At 35.5% G+C, this 22,026-nt stretch overlaps 1 protein-coding gene across 2 annotated transcripts; it reads left to right on the top strand.

Annotated features, from left to right (window-relative positions):
• Positions 1-766: 766 nt before the first annotated feature.
• LOC145599377 (putative serine/threonine-protein kinase SIS8) lies at positions 767-22,026 on the top strand. 2 transcript variants are annotated; one of them, XM_081655766.1, is made up of 13 exons: positions 767-1,820; positions 5,702-6,139; positions 8,676-8,779; positions 10,027-11,348; positions 11,439-11,479; positions 13,627-13,695; positions 14,895-14,995; positions 15,905-15,983; positions 16,074-16,172; positions 16,275-16,343; positions 20,142-20,191; positions 20,460-20,636; positions 21,699-22,026. In XM_081655766.1, exons 1-13 carry the CDS (start codon positions 1,302-1,304, stop codon positions 21,808-21,810), a joined length of 3,180 nt encoding a protein of 1,059 aa, XP_081511892.1. In that variant the 5' UTR covers positions 767-1,301; the 3' UTR covers positions 21,811-22,026. The 2 variants fall into 2 exon arrangements, with proteins under 2 accessions (XP_081511892.1, XP_081511893.1); XM_081655767.1 differs by having other exon boundaries at positions 1,716-1,820; positions 5,683-6,139.

The following is a 22,026-nucleotide window of genomic DNA, read 5'->3' as shown; positions in this document are numbered from 1 at the left end:
CTCGTTATTAGAATCATCGTCTTAGACTATTGGTTTTGGAATGTGACAACTATTAAAGACTCTAATAACCCGCGAGTTCTAAATCTTATTATGCTTTCACTAAAGAGGTAAGTATTCTGACTTACCCAATTATTTGTACATGTTATCTCCTATACTTATGAATGTTAATTTTCTCATAACTTACCTGTCAAAAAAAAAAAAAAAAAACAAAAATTTCTCATAACTTAATAAAGTGAATTTACTCTTATGGATCAAACCAAAGTGAAGGGGTGAGAGGTGAGACGATGGAGCAAAGCTCACCTACTCAGCAGCTAAAACCAAAAAAGGTTGCAAGTTGATGATTATATATTCCTTTTAATGGCCCCCCACCTCATACCACTATCCTTGGAAGTTTGCCAATTTCCAGTCCATAAATTAATTTTTTAAAAATAAATTTTAAAAGCAAAGTACAAAAGCTCACCCAATTAAACTTTTCTTTTTAATTACTTTTCTGCTGAGTTTTGGTAGGCAGAATCAACCAATTAAAAACTTCTCTCACCTTATTTAACCGCCTTTTCATTTTCTCACATTAATTAATTTTATGGGTCACTGAAAATTAAAAATAATAATTAATTTATAATAATAATAAAATAAAACATTTATAATAATCCTTTGCACTTGGTGTGCCTTCAACTCTAGTGGGTCACTGGGTCCCTTCCATCCCACTTGTTCGTCTTGAACTTATGTCACCTTCTCCTTTGGCCCTTATCAAAGACTTGTCCTTCAAATTATTTTTTTCCCTTTTTTTTGTTTTTCTCTTCTCTTTTCATTTGAGTATTGTTCTTCATCTTTCTCTTCTCGAAATTCTCAAATTATAAAGGCAAAATCCAAATTGCTTGAGTATAAATTTCAATAAACTTGAAGCCGATTTCATAAAATAAAGGGTACTCCATTATCAAGTTTCAGATTGAGTGATTATATATTTATTTGCTGAATTTGAAGTCAACAAATTTGCTTACTGTTGTGGGTTTTGTAAGTTGTGAGGAAAAGGGTTTGATTGAATCAAGATTTTGGCATCAGAAAATTGTTAATTTTTGAGGAAGAAATAATAGAGCTCTTAGATTCATGGAGTGGTATATAGTTTTTCCTTATTTTCGCGGTATTTTGGAGTGATTATTTGGGTGTATCTTCTTAATCTTTAAATAGAGTTTGAATCAGTGTATTTTCTGGGTAATTGTTGATGCTTGGTCAAAGACAATGGAGGTGTATATGGCCAGATTTCTATATCTTTATCAATAGTTATTGCTGCTCTAGTAAATACTATGAAGAATCTGTTGAAGAAACTGAATATTGTGCCAAAACAAAGTGAAGACATAGAAGGGTCTAACAATAATAGTGCTAGCAATAGTAGTAATTCTTCGAAATCGAGTAAGTTGAATGCTGGACCATCTCCTCATTCACAAGCACACCAACTATTTGAGCATAATAAACCCTTTACTACTTTGGCTGGATGGTTTCATACAGTTACTAATAGGAAGGGTGGTAGTTCCCCGTCTTCGTCGAATGCTAAGGCACAAGATAATATAATGGAGCAACAACACTTAGATTCTGCCAGCAGTTGTGGTTTGAGTATTGGTTCGGATGTGGTTGCAAGGCGCGACTCGGAGTCTAGTAATGCGAAGGATCCTGACATTGAGGAAGAATATCAAATCCAATTAGCTATGGAAATGAGTGCTAGGGAAGATCCTGAGGCTGTTCAGATTGAAGCAGTGAAGCAAATTAGTTTAGGCTCTTTTGCACCAGAGAATACTCCTGCAGAAGTTGTTGCATATAGGTACTGGGTAAGTTTCCAGGCTTCTGTGATTATTTTGAACTATGACTCGCTGTTTCGCTTATTGAGTGTGTGTATGATCAAGTTTTGGAGTTTGCCTTTTTGAAAAAGATTATTTGCTCCTTGATGAAATGACAAATTTGGAATTGGAATTGATGCTGTGTTAATCCCTGATTGAAATGTGGCATATTGTGTTTGCTTCTTGCATGATTTTAGCACTGTTTGATTATGTGGTAATTTGTTTTTATGATTTTGATTTTATTTTATTTTTCTTTATGTCTGCAAACTATTTTTGCGCATCATGCTGTTTGATTGATTTCGTATTGTCTTTATGCTGAACTAGCATATTTCTTGTCTAGAAGCTTAATTGAATGTGTCATTACATTGGCCGGCGTTTACACTATTATGAACCTAAATCTGGAACACTGTCGTTGAACCTTACCACATCAAAGCAAGAAAAGCTAGAAGTTCACTGACATTGTCCATTGGCTTACAACTCTTTTCTCATCTTATAAGATGGTCTTCTTATCACAAGTGTAGTGTTATTGTAATCTTTGAATTTTCTTCTCTCACTTAAGGCCTTGAGGGCTTCACCACTTCATTGAATAAATGACTTGACATAATTCCCTTGTGGCTCAAAACCCTGACCCATGGTTCGAAAATACGGTTTCAGCCGTGATCGCGGGCACGAACATGATTTATTGATTTTGGGACAGTGTCACAATTTTTGTGATGTGAATTACATTTCAAAGTACTTTAAGGATTTGATAGTAGTGGCATGCTGTTAAAAATGTATAGTAGCATAGTTGACATGTGGAGCCACTAGTAGAGAGGCATTTCAGCAACTTTTAAGTGAAACACTAGATTTAATATTCAATACAGGGTTGAAAAGTTTTATCAGACAAGATTGTGGGTTTTTCAATTATGGATGATTTCATATTTTCATTTCAATCAATTGATTTTCTTTTAAAATGAGGCCCATGAAACGATGCAATCGTTTTTTTGTACCATGCCTCCACCGCCTAGATCGAACGTTAATGAGAATGATATCTCATCGTACAATTTTGAATCCATCTAGCATTATCATTTCATCGTATCCTATCATGTAGATTCTCTTCTACATTTTCTTTCATGCACTCAGGAACCCAAATTCTTCATATCATTTTTGAACTATTTCCATCTAAGTCGTCTTCAATCTCCATTGACTTCTGAATTCCCATAAAAGGGTATTTATTAGTCCTTCCCCCTTTATCTCCAAAGTCTGAACCTTTATAAGGATTACCACCTCAACAAACTACTTTATTTAGGTTCATTCATCTCAATGCCCTCTATGCTTCTACTTTAGTTGTTCGTATATATTTGCAGTTTACTTCATGGTTCAATTGGAATGAATCTTGTCACAACCACTTGATTTCCATTGAAAAAGTCATCAAAGTATCCCTTTGAATCCTATGATCTTTATTCTTGTTCCACTTCACCTACAAAGGTCCTCAAGTAACATTTGTCTATCTTATAAATAGCCAAAATTTGAATCTACTTTGTTGTAACTTCTCACCCACCATCACACCCTTCCATTTGCTTGTTGAAGCACTTCTCTAATGTTAGTAATTTAGTATCCTTATATTACAATGCACATGTCATTCTTACATTTTCCCTAAGCCAAATAACTATCTCATTTTTTCTGGTTAACAGCTACTTTTAAGTCCTTATTTCATCATCACCAATGTTATCCTAGAACATCAGCCACTCTAAATTAACTTCTCTTAACCTTCAATTAAGTCTGGTCCACCTTTAACTTTTATTAAGATACACCATCTTGTTGTTGATTCACCTTGAATTTTCCTCCACCTTAAACTTGTGTTCATATGGAAATTGAGACTAAGATTCTATCTTGAGTAGCAACACTCCCAGAAATAACCTCACATCAGCAACACTCCTAGAAATAACCTTACATCAGTATTCTTACAAGGAAAAAGTCTATTTTGATTTCATTTGCTCCACTTTGGAACGTCATTAGATGAGAATCTTGGTTTGCAAACCATATGTTAACTAGAACAAGTCATATGATTGGACTAAAATCCAACATGTTCTCTCCTTTATCACTTCCTTCATAATCAAACTCTCCATGGACACTTTTGAAACTATTATATCTTACCCACATATAGCCATTATGATTTCCACCAATAAATAGTGTCTTTGAATGTGAAATATCATGTACCGCCTCACCAAATTCCTCGCAAGACTAATGTTTCAAGGATACCTTACCATCGTCGGGTGCATTAGCACTTTTAGTAGTCATGATCTCTTTACTCACTTTACTCTCATCAGTCAATTACTCTTTATGTATACCTCAATTACGCCTGTTAATAGTCTATCATCGATGGTAATACAAACGCCTTCATATAAAATCCCCTAGTCCTTCCATATACCACTTTAAATACTAAACTTAGACAACCCAATTTGGTCTTTGTCTACTTCACATTTAGCTTTTGCCTCATGGAACTCCCCTTATAGATACCCCTTTATCTTGATTTAAAGTATTAAGAATTTCTCTTGATTTAACGCTATTAGAATTGTTAGAGTAGATTATTAGAGGCTTACAACCATTATTGCGGGAGACATGGGGGATCTTTAACTATATCTTTTAATAGCAAATAATCTATTGAGTGAAACATGGGATGTAAGTCATGTAACATTCAAAGCCACATGATTTAGAGTAGGGATGTAAAATGATTTTAGGTTTTAATTCCCTATACTGAATTGGATTATTTTTGGTTTGGTCAATAAAAATCCTTTACAATATGGCCTAACCGAAAGGTTGTGGCCGTATTCTTGCACCATGGCTGATGGTTTTGTATGGTTATATTTATTGTAAAGTGATCATTGTAGTTATTGGTTTTTCTAATTTCAGTTGGATGTATGAAAGATCACTATGGAGTGCAGATTGCTCGTACTAGGACAATATTATTGCACAATAGTGATTTAATACGTTATGATTGAATTTTAATTGTTGATGAAATCTCTGTCCAATACATTTTTTTTTCTTTAGCAACTACATGAAAATGAACTCCCCGAAAAGTGTTCATGCATGCTTATTAACTTTATTTGTGGAAGGGATGTTGTACTAGAATTTCATCAGTCAAATTGAGCTATCTCGGTTTCTCAGTTTTGTTATGACAAGCAATAGTGACATGCATATAAATGACATCAAGGGGCGAAGGGAGTGTTACTCATTATCATAAGGGAGAGCTAGTGATAGACAACCACCTTTTAAACTTTTATCAAAAGGATAGAATAACACGATACATCCAGCTTCATTCCCACCTATCTCTCTAGATTTCATAGCAGCTAACTAAATGGAAATAAATTTCCTGGAAAGTGGTCGTGCATGCTTATTATCTTTTTTAGAAGGGATTTTAGTATTAAACTTCATCAGTTGCAAAGGGTTGTCATGGTTTCATAATTTTGAAGACAAGCAATAAAAACATTTATTAAGAAATCAAGTGGGTGTTATTCTGTTATAATCGGAAGGCTAGGAACAAACAACAACCCTTTAACTCAAAGAAAAAGAACAAAAAGACACTTAATAGTGTTAATACATCCGGATGCTATGGGGTGAAGAAAATTCTTGAAAGAATACAAGACAGTGAACACTAATTTAATGCCAGAATTACAATTTTAGTTTGGATTCATTTAACAATTTGTGGTTGGCCATTTTTCGTTATCATGCATCTAAGCGAATTACCAAAATAAATTTGGGTATATGTACTGCATTATAGCAATAACTCAATCTTTTACTACAACAACTTGCTTTACTGTTATGAGGTTGATGTGTCTTCTTGTATTCTTTTCTAACCTGTCTCATATCTTAGATTTGTCCATGCCTGACAGAATTACAATGCTCTTAGCTATAATGACAAGATCTTGGATGGTTTCTATGACTTCTACGGTGTGATCACTGGCTGTGAGTCATCGAGGATGCCTACCCTTGTTGACCTTCAAGCAACACCAGTATCTGAAGGTATTAGTTGGGAAGCAATTTTGGTCAACAGGGCTGATGATGCTAATCTGCTTAAGCTTGAACAGAAGGCCCTTATTTTTGCTGTCAAGGCAAGGTCAGAACCTCTTCTTCTAGGTGATTCTGCACTAGTGCGACAACTTGCGACTATGGTATCTGACTACATGGGTGGACCCGTTGGGGAACCGGAAAACATGTTAAGAGCATGGAAAAGCCTTAGTTATAGTTTGAAGTCAACTCTTAGGAGCATGGTGTTGCCGCTAGGTTCTTTAACAATTGGACTGGCTCGTCATCGTGCTTTACTATTCAAGGTACTTACTTCAATCCCGGCTCTCTTCTATTCAAATTTGCCCCAAAATTAAGCCTAAGTCTAGCTTTATACTTGCTATTGAGGCATTAATTAAAAATTTAAATATGATGATTGTAATCCAATATTCTGCAAAACTTGTACATCAACAATTACAGCCTTATCTTGAATTTTCATGAATATCTTCATAGTTATTTAGTGTTGATCTTTCTTTCATCTTGCCGTTGAACTGGACCACCATGATCTTACATCAATCTGAGAATAATGAACATACGATACCAAAAGGTTTTTTGTTTTTTTTGTGATGTGAATTACTGCATATGAAGTTCTGCAGTCTCTCCCTTGCTTAATTTTTTTTTTTTTTTTTTTTTTTTTTTTTTTTTTTTTTGTGATAAATCATGCTTGTCTGTTAGAGCGCAACAGTGCAAAAGAATTGAAAATTCACGGGGAGTTAATTTTAGGAAATTTTGACATTTGCTACCAGGGAAAACACCTAGCTTCACATTTGCTACCGGTTAAATTTTTTTTTTTCACTTTAGTACCACCTAAATCAGAATTTGTTAAATGTTACTACCCGATGCCTTACACCGTTACTATTTCAGTTAGAGGGGCCCAACCACCGTTCAGCCACCCTTCCATCCCCAGCCACCTTCCCTGCCAGCCCCCCTCCTAGCTCCTGCTGCCGGTGGCCGGCGCCAACCCCCCTCCCTTTTCCCCTCCTTCCCTTTCCCCCACCTATGCAGCCAACCCCCCTCCCTTTTGACCACCGCTGCCACCTGTGCTTGTTGCTGCGGCGGCGCTACTGTTGCCGTTGTTGATTTAGATTCCCAGTTGAAGCCATACCTACCAATTCACAAACACAAACACAAAAAATCCCCCTTAAAATTAAATTAAATAAAAAATTAATTGTAAATTAATTCACAAATTATACAAATGAATAACACAAATTTACTAGAGTATGAGGAGAGAGAAAGCACAAATTACACGAATTAACTAGAGTACAAGGAGAGAGAAAGCACTACTCTACCATGAGCTCCAATAATGGAGGAAAAACAAAGCAGCGAACAAAAGATTTGGGAAGATAAAATCACAATTACTTGCAAAATCAGGCAGCCACGCACCTAACAATTGCAGCAACCGCCACCACCATCACAACCCACCTCAAGCCACCGCGAGCAGCACGCCACCACCATCAATTTATCACAACCCGCAACCAATTTCTGATCACAACCCGCAATTGATAATCGCCTCAAATTTCGCAGCTAATCGATTTGGGAGTATTTCGGTCAAACTGATTTGGGAGTTGTTGTTTGATTTGGGAGTGAATTCGGCAACAGGGGGCGGCGGAGGAAGAGGTGGAAGAGTTGCCTGAAGTTGGTGTTTGGCAACGGCGGACCTCCGTGTAATCGCCATTGTTGGTCACAGGAGAAAACCCAAATTGGGAATCGCTGGCGGGGGGGAGGGGGAGGGGTGGCTTAGTGGTTGTTTCTTTTTTTATTTTTTTTTTCTTTTAATTAACTTAACGGAATCGTAACGGATTCCGTTAAGTGGTAGTGAAATTTAACAAACTCTGATTTAGGTGGTAGCAAAGTAAAAAAAAAAATTAAACCGATAGCAAATATGAAGCGAGGTGTTTTTCCTGGTAGCAAATGTCAAAATTTCCTTAATTTTAAGCCGCGTTTGTATGAATGTTCTCTTAAGAGAATCCAATGAAAGCTTAAGTCTGGTTGCTCTGGGGTTCTTATTCATCTGCAAGGAACCGACTCAACTCTTCTTATCTGGTTACATACAACAGGAAGAATCACAATTGCAGGCTAATAAACCCACAGAAAAGCTAGCTATGATGGCCGTAAGAAGAATATGTCAACTAAGAAAGGGGACTTCAGTTATGCAGAGTTGCAATAATTTGCAAAGCTTATAGAAAGAGAAGTATTGAGAAATTTGTTATGGGATCAATCTTGGGAGAGTATTTCCACCTCTCAAACGTGGGAAGGTTGTTATTGGTTCAATTACACTGATTAAGCTAATGCAGTAATTTTTTCTTGCTTTATATCTACTTAAACAATGCAGAAAAAATCAATAATACGAATTTAATACCTGATTAGATAGTAGTTTCTAGCATCATCTGGTGTTTGACAACTTGTAAATTTAATTTGTAGAGAATCATTAATGTTTTCAGAATCTTGTAGCTGTTGAATAAAAACTCGAGGCATTAGGAAGATAGCCAAAATTTTAAGTTCAATAATTTTTTTTTAGATCCTACACTTTACTGCCAAAACGTAGCAGTCAAAGTCTCATAGAGAATCTGCTTTTAGCCGTCATAGAGAATCTATAGGCAACCGTTAACGCTTATGATCTTGTGGTTGCTGCCTAAATTGATACACATTAGGAAGACAGTCTAAATTAAATTAAACTCTATTTCCTAAGCTTGAGTCGTAGAGATTTTTTTCCTTTTAATTTATTAATTGTTGTTTATTTTGTGTTGCAATTCCTCATTCTTATATCCTTGACATGTCTTTTCGTTTAATCTATTTGTGAAGGTTTTAGCCGACAGTGTGGATATTCCATGTCGTTTAGTTAAAGGCCAGTTATATACAGGCTTTGACGATGTTGCAGTGAGCTTTGTAAGGATTGATGATGGAAGGTAAGGACACTGTGTGTAAGTTTTTTGTACAATGAAAATGTTCAGAAAGCTTGCTTTGTGGCTTTTGTTTGTTCTCCATAGTCCAATAAAGAAGTATTGAAAACTTAATGGAGGTGATGCTTTCCAATTTGAAGTCTGCATAGTTGTTTAATCAGAATTTATCAATGGCATATCATCCTCTGGTGTGGATTTGGCTCTTTTGCAGTAGCTAACTCAAATCAAACTTCATGCTTGTGATTTGTTTGATTGCAATTGTCAGATTCTAGGAAATTATTATCATTTTTGTTCACTACTTTATGGAGGTGATTTAAAGGCTTAAAGAAGTGTACTACTCTATAACTCTTGACATTTGGTAATGAACTTTCTAACATATAGGTTTTATAATTAACTTGCAGAACTTTGGATTATTATTGGGCTGAAATAGGATTTGTTTCGGACTACTTTGGAGGTTGTAATTGAATAAATTATTTAGTGCATTATTTTATTATATATTTTTCTTACTCTTATCTTCTATATATTTTCTCGCGTCATATTTGGTGCACGTTCTCGTACCTCAAGTGGTTTCATAATGAGAATTCTGGTAGTTGGTTTTTAATTTTCTATTATTGCGAATCCTGAGAAATGGGGGAACAAAATCCCTTTTTGGGCGGGGGTGAGGTGGATTAAAGTAGAGAAGTTTGGGCTTTTTAGGATGTATGGTTTACATGCTCTGGTGAACCAAATGTAGCATCTAAGCTGGACTACTTTTTTTTTTTTAAATTTTAATTGATGAAGGGACTGAGGAGTTCTGGATTTTGGTACAAGTCTTTGGGAATAGGTTTGTAATTGATCATTTGCTTATTACTTTGGAGTGTTGTCCAGTTTTATGGGGTCCTACTTTTCATTTTTGAAAAATGTAGGTTGCTCGTATTGTTTGGCATCCAAATGCTCTATGTTGCATATGGTTACACTACAAAAGCACTGCCAATTTTCTCTATTCTCCATGCATTGGGATGGAATGTTGATGACACTTTGGCTAGTGACTTGTGTCCAATGGGTAAATCAAAGCAAGTTAATCCCTTGAGTGTAGTTTTTATTTTTTATTTTTTTATTTTTTTATTTTATTTTTATATTTATTTTATTCTAATAAGGAAATAGAGAAGTGAAGCTACAAAGCTTTTGGTAATATTATTTTTCTTCCAAAAATTTCGTTCTACTTCAAGGTTCACAAAACTTTTAGTAGCCTAACCTTTAATTTTTTATTTCAGGGAATTCATTGTTGATCTAATGTCTGATCCAGGAACACTGATTCCATCCGATATGGCAGTTACCCATGTTGACTATGCGGATTCCCTATCTTCTACTAGTCCTTTGTCCCGGGACATTGAGTCAAATATGGGCACTGGTAGCAGTGAGGCAGTGAGTTCATTTGATGAGCCATCAGATTGTGGTACACTAGATGAGAAGATGTACTTAAAGAAGCAGCCTGTTAGGATAGAAGATCCCAGTGACAGACTTGCTTCCACAGCTTCTGCTAACCTTGTCAGACCAGGATTTAGTGATGACGAAGTGCATACATCTACTAAGTTCAGTCCTAGTGAAGTCAAAAAGCTACCTACAGAGGTGGTTCCGTCTAGAAGTCAATATCCTATTTCACATGCAAGATCCCCTTCCTGGACAGAAGGAGTTAGTTCACCAGCGGCTCGAAAAATGAAGGTGAAGGATGTTTCACAATACATGATTGATGCTGCCAAAGAAAATCCCCAATTAGCTCAAAAACTCCATGACGTGTTGCTCGAAAGTGGAGTTGTTGCTCCACCCAATTTGTTCACTGAAGTTTATTCAGATCATTCAGATGTATCAGTCACTTTTACTAAGACTGAAGGAGAAAGAAGGCAGGAAAATAAAAAGAGGCTGGAAAGCAGAAAGCCTAATAATCTGGATAATTCTGCTCAACCAAAATTCTTGCCTCCTTTGCCTCTCTATAAAGAGCCACCAAGGGCTACTCCTAGCCTGCAATTGGAAAGTTTAAAGCCCGTACAAGATTCCGGGATTGACCACGTAGTAGTAAATGCTGGAAAACGTAGCACAAATCCTTTTGTAATGCAATCTGATGCGACTCCAGTAATTTATGGGAAGAATGTTCCTGTTTCAGCAGCTGCAGCAGCAGCTGCTGCTGTTATTGCCTCATCCATGGTAGTTGCTGTGGCTAAATCGAGCCCTGATCCAAAGTTTGAATTCCCTGCTGCAGCTGCTGCAACTGCTACTGCTGCCGCTGTGGTAGCAACAACTGCTGCTGTTGGTAAGCAGTATGAACATATGGATGCTTCTCCTCGTTCACCGGATGGAGATGTTGGTTTCTTCAATGAAATGGTTGGCTCAAGGATCGGGGAAGGAGATGATGCTAGTGAGGATCTGCGTGGTTCTGGCAAGGAGCGAGACACTTCTGGAGCAAATTCAGAGGACAGAACATCTGATAGGTCAGCAGGGGGAGATAGTGCAAGCAGTGTAAGATCTGAAATGCCAGATGATGTGTCCGATTGTGAGATTTCGTGGGAGGAAATCACCTTGGGTGAGCGTATCGGACTTGGTACTAGACATTACACTTTGTTTTTCAGGAATTCTGTATTCACCTATTTTTAGTTAAATTCATTTTCTCTTCTTTTCTTTGCACTTGTAGGGTCATATGGAGAAGTTTATCGCGGAGATTGGCGTGGAACTGTAAGTAATACTCCCTCCGTTTTTAAATACTTGCTCTATTTCCTTATTTAAAGATTTTACAATATTTAATTAATTTCTCTCACCAAGTGGACCCAACAATTTTAATTTCATATTCTCTCCTTCAATTCTCTTCACTACTTTTGATTTTTACAATTTTTATTTTTCCACCAATCCCACTACCTCAATATTTTATTACTTTCTCCAATATCTCCTAAAACTCCGCGCATGGAGAAATGGGGCAAGTATTTAAAAACGGAGGGAGTATATGCTGATTTTGACATCTAATTGCATCTATACTTGTGTATCAAGGAATCACATTACATACTTTTGTCTCCAGGAGTTCATTTTTTCTTTTGTTTTTTGTTTATAAATGGCTGAAGTAGATTCCTTCAACATTTGACCAGATAATCAACATCTAAAACCTACGAAGGTGTTAAATGTAATTGTTATTGTAAAGGATGGTGCCCATGGTGGTGCTTTAAGATAATTGAAAAGCTGGGTTTGGGAAAGGACTTTCTGATTACTGTTTCCTGCTCTAAAATATACTACCTCCGTTTCTTTTTAGTTGACACGTTTCTTTAGTCACGTTTGCCAATGCACAAATCAAAACGTTAATATCTTTAATTACCGATAAGTAAAAATTATAAAAAGTTGATATTTCGAAAATATATATCGTGACGAATCTAACTAGACCCCACATGACTATATTTTTCATTAAATATAAATCACAAAACATGGTTAAAGGGGAGTGTATGAATAGTGCTAAAGTCAAAACGTGTCAACTAATAAGAAACGGAGGAAGTATGATATTTCAATAGATTGGGGTTTCAAATTACATAATTGGCAATGGCACGGAAGAATAAAGATTTTTGCTGAAATAGAGATGAACAATACAGTGTCGTGGTCCTCTTTAGGGTTGGTCTTTTCACTTAATATTTGGTGCATTTTAATGTTTCCTGTGTATTTTTTGGAGGGAATTAGATGAGGAAGTTTCTTTGGAGGTAAGTCTGCCCAATATTTTATTTGGGTTTAAGACTACTGCCTCATATACAGATTTTTCTTTATAATGTACAGGGTGAGTTTTTTGGGGTAGAGTATTTTTATCAGGTTTTCCTTTGGTGCCGCTTTAAAGAAAATTTCGTCAGGTTTCTCCCGATGACGCTTTGTATGATTGACATGGCATTATATTGTAATAAAATCTCAGAGAGGAGAGTTCACATATCTGCTATGATTTCTACTACTTTACATTCCTTTTGATAAAAAGGTTTATATATTGGAAAAAAAATAAAAATAAAGTACATGCTTATCTCGTGATTAAGAAGAACATTGGAAAAATGAAGAAACAAGATGAGAAATGAAGTCTGCGATTGGGAATGTCAAGTTTAAGTTATTATGGAGATGAGAAACAAGATGAGAATCGAAGTGGCAATTGGAACAGTGAAGCATGTAACTGATTGAAATAAAAATTAAACAGTTTGAAATGTAGAGCTACAAAGTCAGCAAAGGTACATCTCAGTACAGTGGCTGATTTGTACCCGGATATGAAGTAATGACAAACCTAGAGATTTTATTTTTGGCTTTAATCTAGGCTCCTTTTGAAAATTTGCGTTAGTCTCCTGTATGACTTAGGTCATGGACAACTTAAGGGCTTGTTAGTTATCTGTATAGGTTTCTTAGTAACTACATGGTTTTACCATACTCTTAAGGTGTGGTTTAACATGTGGATTTGTCTAATATTATTTGATCAGTTATTTGATGAGCAGCTGTAGTCCTGCAAACATCTTAGTGAAATAAGGGTGTTAAGTACCTTTCCCTTTCCTGACATCTCCATACCAAACAGCCCCATCAAGTTTTGGAAACAAGTTCGATTGTTGGGTCAAATTGGAGGATGTCTCTTATGTCCGAATTCATCGATTTGGTTTTGGTCTAAGCAGCAGTGTTGAATGTCATTTTGATAAAGAAAGCTGTAATGACTTAAAGGAAAATTGCTGTTAAGTTTGTTTGCGCTTCTTGCTGTGGCCTTTATCTTATCTCTTTCAAGCTATTTTGTTGTCTTTATGTTTTCTTTGCATGGTTTATTTGGAATTAATATTTTCCATCTTAATGCATCGTAATCTTTGAAATATTTTCTCAATTTCGAATGTCAGGAAGTAGCTGTTAAGAGGTTCTTAGACCAAGACATTTACGGGGAGTCTCTTGAAGAATTTAAAAGTGAGGTAAATATCCAACCCTTTCACGTTTTAAGTGCATTTGGCAGAGCAATCACAGTATCTTACAAATCTCTAATTTTCATTTCTCCTGACTATGTATCTCTACTCTTGGTACTGTCAAGTTTTGGCTTTGTGTTACATTTTAGCACTATTTTGTGTCATTATTGCAGGTTTATTGTGATTCTCATTCAAATGCTATGCTAGATTTACATGATCAAAACTGGTTTAATAGTCTTAAGCGAGTTTGCTGATGAACAAAAATTTAAAGATTTTTTAGATGAAAATTGAAATCTTATAACCTGGAGTGGGTACACTAATTTACCCAGCTACACCTGTGTCAACAAACAAGACTGGGGTGCAGAAATGGGTTATGGGTCAGATTTGGGAAGGTGAAAATAATCTGAGCAGCTGAATTCACCCTTCAATTCTTTTTTCTTCTTTTCTTCAGTTCCATTTTCTCTTACCTCATATTTTTCCTTTGATATTCTGTTTTTCTTTCTTATCAATGAGGTCACATCCATCTTTGAATAAATAACACATTTTGGGACTTAACTCTTGAGGCTTGAGGGCACTTTGAAATGCTGAATTTCTGAATGGTCAAAATTCAAAATGCTAAGACAAGATAGCTGTTATTTGCTTATACTTGTTATAGGTTAAAATCAGATCAAAAGAAGGGGTCAAAGTTGTCAATTTTCTTAACAGAGTAATACTCAAGTTAACTTCTCTTGTTGTGGAATTGTTTCAAGTATTTTCCGAATGCCATAATTTATACGAAGTATTAAATTTTCATGATCTCATTTTCTTACAAAGAATGAAAGTGTTAATCAATACAATAGACCCAAGTTTCCAAGAGAACCTTATAGAACAATAATTCTGCTACGTGTGCTGTATTTGGAATAACAGTTGAATTTTAATCGAGCTTGAATATTATTGCTTTTCTCACTAGATCTGGCAAATAATATTTGATGAAATTCAGGCTGCAAATTAAGATTCCCTTATACATGTCCTCTAAGATGAGAACTTTACACTCGTTATAGATTCTTATTGTTAAACATATATGATGAAATGTTCAAATTGTCAAGGGTAATGCTGCATATATTTAAGATAAACCTACCTTGCCTCTGATGTAGGGTCATTTAATGATTTTTTTTTTGTTTAATTGGGTCTACATTGTCAGTGGATAATATACACCTTCTCATGACTAGGTTCGTATCATGAAAAGACTAAGACATCCAAATGTTGTTCTGTTCATGGGAGCTATTACTCGTCCACCAAATCTATCCATTGTTACAGAGTTCCTTCATAGGTATGCTCTCTTTCTATTGTGACCTTTAAAAGTGTAATATTTTTCAATTCTGAACGAACCAAATTTTGGTATGCATGTACAAGCTTGGGATTCTTGATTGTATACGTGACTTGGTACTCCCTAATAAAACACTTGAAACTGTTAGCAATAAATTTCATTCAATTGAACATCATGGTGAAGAATTTCATGCTTTGGTTTAGGTAGAAAACTTACCTATTGCAGCCTTATTGTTTACTTGATCTGCTTCAGCATCATCTTCGACATCTTTGTGATGCATGTCTTTTTAGATATCATTCATATTCACTTGGTCTTCGTTTTTCTTAGTGAAGTAAGATATGGTCCCAAATACTGGGTTATCTACCCAAATCAGTCCCTAACCGGATAAAAAGATTTAAATGCCACATGGCAGATTTTATTGGTCAGCTTTTTTTTTTGCTTTTCTATTTTAATCACTTTTTCGAAGGAATAACTTTTTCCCCCCTCTTTCTAGTAACGGAGGCTCCCCTCATCAAACTTTTAAATAATTTTGTGTTTGGAGATTATTATATGGTTGCAAGCTAGTACTAGGCTATGAAGGACACCTGAATTTTCTATGTATTGTGGATGAATTACTACATGATAGTTGTAGGACTTGTTTTTTTCCACAATTTGTCATAAGACCTGAGTGACACCTACTTGGTTTCCTAATATGCTTATGTTTTATTTACAAAAAAGGTTTAAGGTGATGGGGGGAGAAAAACGAATGTATGTTTAAGCCTTTAACTTGTAAAAAAAGCAACTTCATTTTGGGATGTCTCTATAGTTGTAAGGATCTTTATTTTTTGTACAGGACTACCTTTTAATAAATAAAAATTCAAATTCCAGAGATGTGGCTGTATACTTGGTATAATACCCTTTTCTTTTTTGCAGGGGTAGTTTGTACAGATTACTTCACCGACCTAACAATCAATTAGATGAAAGGCGGCGTTTAAGGATGGCATTTGACGCTGTAAGTGTCTTTCCTTCGTCTAGTGTTTGTACAATTTAATCAGCCAATTGTAATAGACACTCAATGACAGTATTTGAAGTTCCATTTCAGGCGAGGGGTATGAATTATCTTCATACATGTTCACCTGTTATTGTTCATCGTGATTTGAAATCTCCAAATCTTCTTGTTGATAAGAATTGGGTGGTAAAGGTTGGGTTCACCTCTTTTGTGTTTTTATTTTAAATTGGGTTCTTATGGTTCGGTTCTCTATGTATGGATTTTTATCTGATGATTTGACACCTTTTTTGTTAGGTCTGTGATTTTGGCTTATCTCGTATGAAGCACAGCACATATCTTTCTTCTCGTTCAACTGCAGGAACGGTAAGTCATTATTCAGTTGTCATAGAGTTGGCATTTAACTCAGCAAATGAATTCATTTGGATAGTTCACCCATCTTATGTGTTTGTTTTTCAGTAAATCAGTTGTCATGCTTTCGAAATATGAATATTGATCTAAATCTCATAAGCAGAGTATCTATAACTCATGTGTCTTTGAGAAATGATTGAATCTTGGAGGATCAAATCTGCGTGAAGTTTAAATTCAAGGGATATGGAGCTATTTTTTATCACATAAAGATAATACTCCCTCTGTTTCAAAAAGTTATTATCACTTGGAATCTTGACACTATTAATAAGATGAAAGAATCTATTAAATTACTTTTAATATATGAAATATAACATAGTCATGTTGGGTGTTGTTTGATTCTTCTCAATGAGTAGTTTATTTAAATCAATTGTTATATATTTTACTATTATGCAATTAAAAAGATTCATGGTCAAAGTACTGCGTTGGAGTAATTAAAAGATTGGAAACCACCCTTCGACCCCCGCTAATACTTAGATTATTCTTCCCGAATTACTAACGCTTTGTTTAAATAGAAAATAAGGAAGGAAAGGAGGGGAGGGAAAGAGAAGGAAGGGAAAGGAGAAGAAAGGGAGGGGGAGGTGAGCTCCATTTTCCCTCCAAATCTCTCCAATTTTGGTGGGATTATACTTATTAAAGAGAAAGGGAAAATGGATCCCTCCCTCTCCTGCCCCTTCCTTCCCCCAATCATTTATCCAAACAAGAGAGTTTGTCTCCCTCCCTTTCTCTTCCCTTCTTTTCCTTCCATTCCTTCTATCCAAACAAAGTGTAAGGTTAAAGGGTGAATGTAGATTTTTGCCTCACTAAGAAAATCGAAATTCACAAAAAAGTCAGAATTTTATAACCACACAGCTTGAAATAGGAGCTTCTTTTGGTATTTCAAGAAAGGGGAAAACAATCAACTGCCTTATTCCCTTTCATGTTATGTTATAAATCAATTTAGTTATTTCCCTACACTTTCCTTTACCATGCAACAAGGCTAATTGCACCCCAAATAAAAAAATTCCCAGCTACCAGTTACTATGCAAACAATGCAAACAGAGAAGCCAAGATCGTACCATATGAATGTCTATGGTAACAACCTAACAAGTGATTAAATACGAAAGGTAAATCAACTAATTAAATCTTATGGCATAGGTTCACTATGAATGTAGGACATACATATCAATAACAATAATCATGATCATACTATCTAGAATTAAAAAACTTTCTCAACTCATTGTTTCATTTAGAACAAAAGATTACTAGGCTTTCAAAATTTACTAGATAATTCTACATATTAGTGTAAGTCTAGATGTGTACTACCTAACCCCTCTAATGATGTTTTTGAAAAACACAAGTTTAGTGTCTTTAAGTTTAGAACCAATCAAATCGATATTACTTCTCGCAAATGTACTCTTGAATTTATGATTCAAATTTCCAAATATTTAACTTGCACTTGGACGTTAGTTATTTGAGACTAAACCCTTAGCATACCTCCTGGACACTAAGGGGGGCTGTTTCGTTGTCTAGAGAGAAAGGTAAAGGGATTAAGAAAGAGATACTTGGGGTCAGGAAAGAAAAAGTCCTGCTTGTTTATTGTTGTTTGTTTTGATTAAAGTAGGGGAATGGGAAACAAAAATACAACAATCTATCCACAATATTACAATCTTTACTACACCAAGAAGACTTCAAACACAATCATTAATCCCAATCTTTTTGGGTCACCAACAACTAACATCAGCCACCGTCATCCCACCTTTTGGTGAGGCGGCGATCACCAATAAGAAGACTGCCACCATCATCCCCCTTTTTATACATCTTTCTTTTCACTCTTCTTCAAATCTTGTCTTCTAGTGGGCAAGGGAAGGGTCCTTTAGGGTTATGTGCGGGTTGGAGTAGGGTTACAAGTGGGTTGGATTGGGGTTTTGTGGGATTATGGGTGGTGGTTGGGTAAATTTCGTGAAGGTCGATGGTGGTGGTTTGGTGGATTTGTGGAGTTTAGGTGGGTTATGTAGTTGGGTGGTGGGATGGTGGTGGTGAGGGTAGGTCAGGAGGATGGAGGTAGAATAGCATTGCTAAAGAAAGGGAATTCAGTTACCTGGAGGGGGGTGGGGAGTCAACCTAGTAGACTTTGGGGGAATGGGAAAGGTAAAGGGAATGACCTAAATGTCATTACAAACATCAGCCTACCTCTCTGTGGATACTCTGAACCAAACGCTCCCTAAGAAATGATCTTAGCGTTAAACTACTCTTGTAATTAAAGATAAGTAAAATAAGCAAGCGACAAAGCTGAAACTCAAATTGAAAACCCTCTCAAGTTGGTTCTATAAACCTAGAAAAACTATGACTTTGAGCAATTTAATTAATTGATGAACCACTGTAACATGATGCATTTATGTATCTGAAATTTATGTTTGACGGATAAAGTTGGACCAAATTTAATTTATATTGTAAATTAACCATGCCCAGAAATGTAAATGTTAATTAAATAATTAATCTTTGATTGACACTTCGATTTTGTATCATTCTTACCTTCTTTGAAAGAAATTGCTGCTTGAATTTTACCTAATCTCAACAGCAAGAATCGATCAAAACCTCAATACTTTGAACCACGATTCACGAATCCCCAAAAAGTATTAAAAATTGGAAATTCAACATTACAATTTTAAATCACAATTTTACCTTCACAACTAGTAACAATATCACTCTTGTCAAGTTGTCAATCCCAAAAGTATTGATCAACTAATCAGGTGTAGGGTCGAATATAGAATCGAAATCATTGACAAACATTTGTTTTTGATGACCTAACAAGGTGTGCTGGCTACTTACTTAAATCCGTTTTAATATTTTAATTATGTTGATCAATTTGCACCACATCTAATTTATCTACCACCATAGGAAGACATGAATTTTCCTCTTTGATTTCCTCCTTGTGAGCATTCGCACTAATTTGAACCACAGCAAAATTTTCTTAATCGCAAGCATCTCGTACAAAAATAGTTGAATTATCATAACTAGGATAATCTCCATCTTTGTTGAATGAAATACTAACTGTCATTCACATACATTATTATTGTGATACTTGAGTAGCTAATGTCCTCTTTAAACCATTGCACCCATTGAACTTGAGTAAAAAGTATAGTGACCAATTCCTAGTACCTATTAATCTTAGGTACAGTACCCTGACTTGCAAAGTTGCAAGCAACCTATTCTTAGGCAAATTGGAAAAGTCGCAAATTTATGAAAAACAGGCTCCTGAAATTTCTCCCGAAGTCTGCTTGAATTGGCACGAATGCAATTCTAGGAGAAATCAGTTAATACTTCAAATACGATTGGTGCAATCCCATTGGGCAGGTTGCCTGATCAGGCGCAAACATCTGGTATCAATTCATGTTGAAATCAACGTTCTGTATCTAGTTTTGGTTACAGTTCAGATGTTGGCTGACTGATTCCATTCAGGTAATCGTGTATGTTAGTTTTTAGGCCTACCTCCTAGGTGCTGCACTTGCCTGTACCTAATATTCTTTGGAAAATGCATTGTTCTTGGACAAAACACATGTGTAATGACTTGTGTGTGGCTATGTATCCTGGCCAGTACCCTTGTTTTTTTGACCTGCCAATGTATATTATCATTCAATATTTCTCTCCGTAATTATTCTCTTTCATTTGTTTGCTGTTTTGGTGTTCTTTATTCATCACATGCATTTGCTGCATCACTCACGCATTCTTTTGAACTTGCTATGCAAAGAACTGAAATGTATTTGCTTGCTGCAGGCTGAATGGATGGCTCCAGAAGTGCTTCGAAATGAACCGTCTGATGAAAAGTATGTCTAGTATCTTAAAAATGTTTGAAAACCTTTAATATGCACCTTTAGTTTAGCACATTGTTTTATCTATCCCAGTCTCAATTCTTAATTTTACTAATCTGTTGATAATTATGTTACTCTTCGTCACTTGGACCTTTTGAGAAAATAATATGCGTAATTTTTAAGAATTCACATACCCTAATTTATATCTTTTTCCTACATTGACAAATTTCTTGAGGGTATAGTACGTATAAGATTTAATCCATCAATGACTTAATACTTGTAGGTGCGATGTATATAGCTTTGGAGTTATACTTTGGGAGCTTTGCACTCTCCAGCAGCCATGGGGAGGCATGAATCCTATGCAGGTGGTTGGTGCCGTTGGCTTTCAGCACCGGCGTTTGGACATTCCAGATGATATTGATCCTGCAATTGCTGATATCATTCGTAAATGTTGGCAAACGTGAGTATATGATTGCAATTATTTTGCTGTTACTGAAGCATCCTTCATTTATTTGGAGGTTTTATACAATTTAGTTATAATTTGTTTATTTATATTTGATTTACTTGCTACTTATTCTGGTTGCGTTATTCCAAAGCTCCAAATCTCCAATTACCACTATTATCTGATTGCATTTGATTACTTGATTAGCTGTCTTTCATTAGCTGTCAAAATTTTCAATAAATATATAAAAGCTGCACTGATTTTCCTCTCTTGTTTATTGAAAAACCTAATACTGCATCCCTAGCTCCCTTGAAATATTTTTGAACAAAAACCTAATACTGAATCTTCAAAGATTAGTCTGTATTTTCTATTATATTTATTAAGATTACCTGCAGATGATGCCCCACAATGAAGAGAGGGACTTCGATTCATGATTTGTTGTTTAAAAACAATATTGTGTGGAAAATATATGTTTGGTCTAAAGAGTTTTTTTACATGGTGGTAGTACTGATATTAGTTTTCTAAAGAGTTATTACATGGTTGTAGTACTGATATTTGTTGTGATGTTTTTGTTTTGGAAATGATAGGGCCCTAGCTAGGAGTGTGTAGGACCTATAATATTTGGAAATGCACTGTTTTTGAACCCTGTTTGGTAGATCATTTTTGTGATCATTTCTCATTCACTTCTCCTATGTTCAAGGTTCATTGCTTTTGCTTCAGCTCTAATACTTTGTCAAATGCACCTTGAAGCGTTTTTAGTTATATACCAACTTTTAGTTCATTTTTCTGTCAAGCCATGGTAAAGTTGGAGAGTGGTATATAGGAATTTTTGTTTATTCATGACATGGATTTCCCCTGGAAATATTTTTGAACAAAATCATAATTTACTTGGGATAAGCTTGAGTGTGTTATCCTTTAATAATGACGATTGAAGTTGATCTGTGGAAGCTCTTCTATAAAAGAAAGAGATGGTTTAACATGAATAATCCGGCTAAAATTCACTTCCAGTTATGCCAATTAATTTTGTTTCCTATTCATTTTGCTATACTAACTAAGATTTCATGTGAACACAATATTCAGAGATCCAAAATTGCGACCTACTTTTACTGAGATCATGGCTGCATTGAAGCCACTACAGAAGCCTATAGGTCCACAGTTGCCAAGACCGAGTTCGTCAAGAAGCGGTGACTAGGAGAAATAGTGATCATGGATCAGCAATGGCTTTTCACTCATGAAATTGCTCTTTCTGATGGAATAGAGTGTGGCAAAATAGCTTGTTGGCTAAAGTTTGAGGCAAATTCCTATCAATCTGGGAAAAAAAAATGTACAAATGAGATTGAATCAAGATCCTGAATGATATATACCCCAAACTTTAGATAAATATGATTCTTTGTACGTTGTCTTCTCA

Source organism: Chenopodium album, chromosome 20, assembly GCF_948465745.1.
Source record: "Chenopodium album chromosome 20, dcCheAlbu1.1, whole genome shotgun sequence".
Lineage (NCBI taxonomy): Eukaryota > Viridiplantae > Streptophyta > Magnoliopsida > Caryophyllales > Amaranthaceae > Chenopodium > Chenopodium album.
This window is presented reverse-complemented; position numbering and strand designations above follow the sequence as displayed.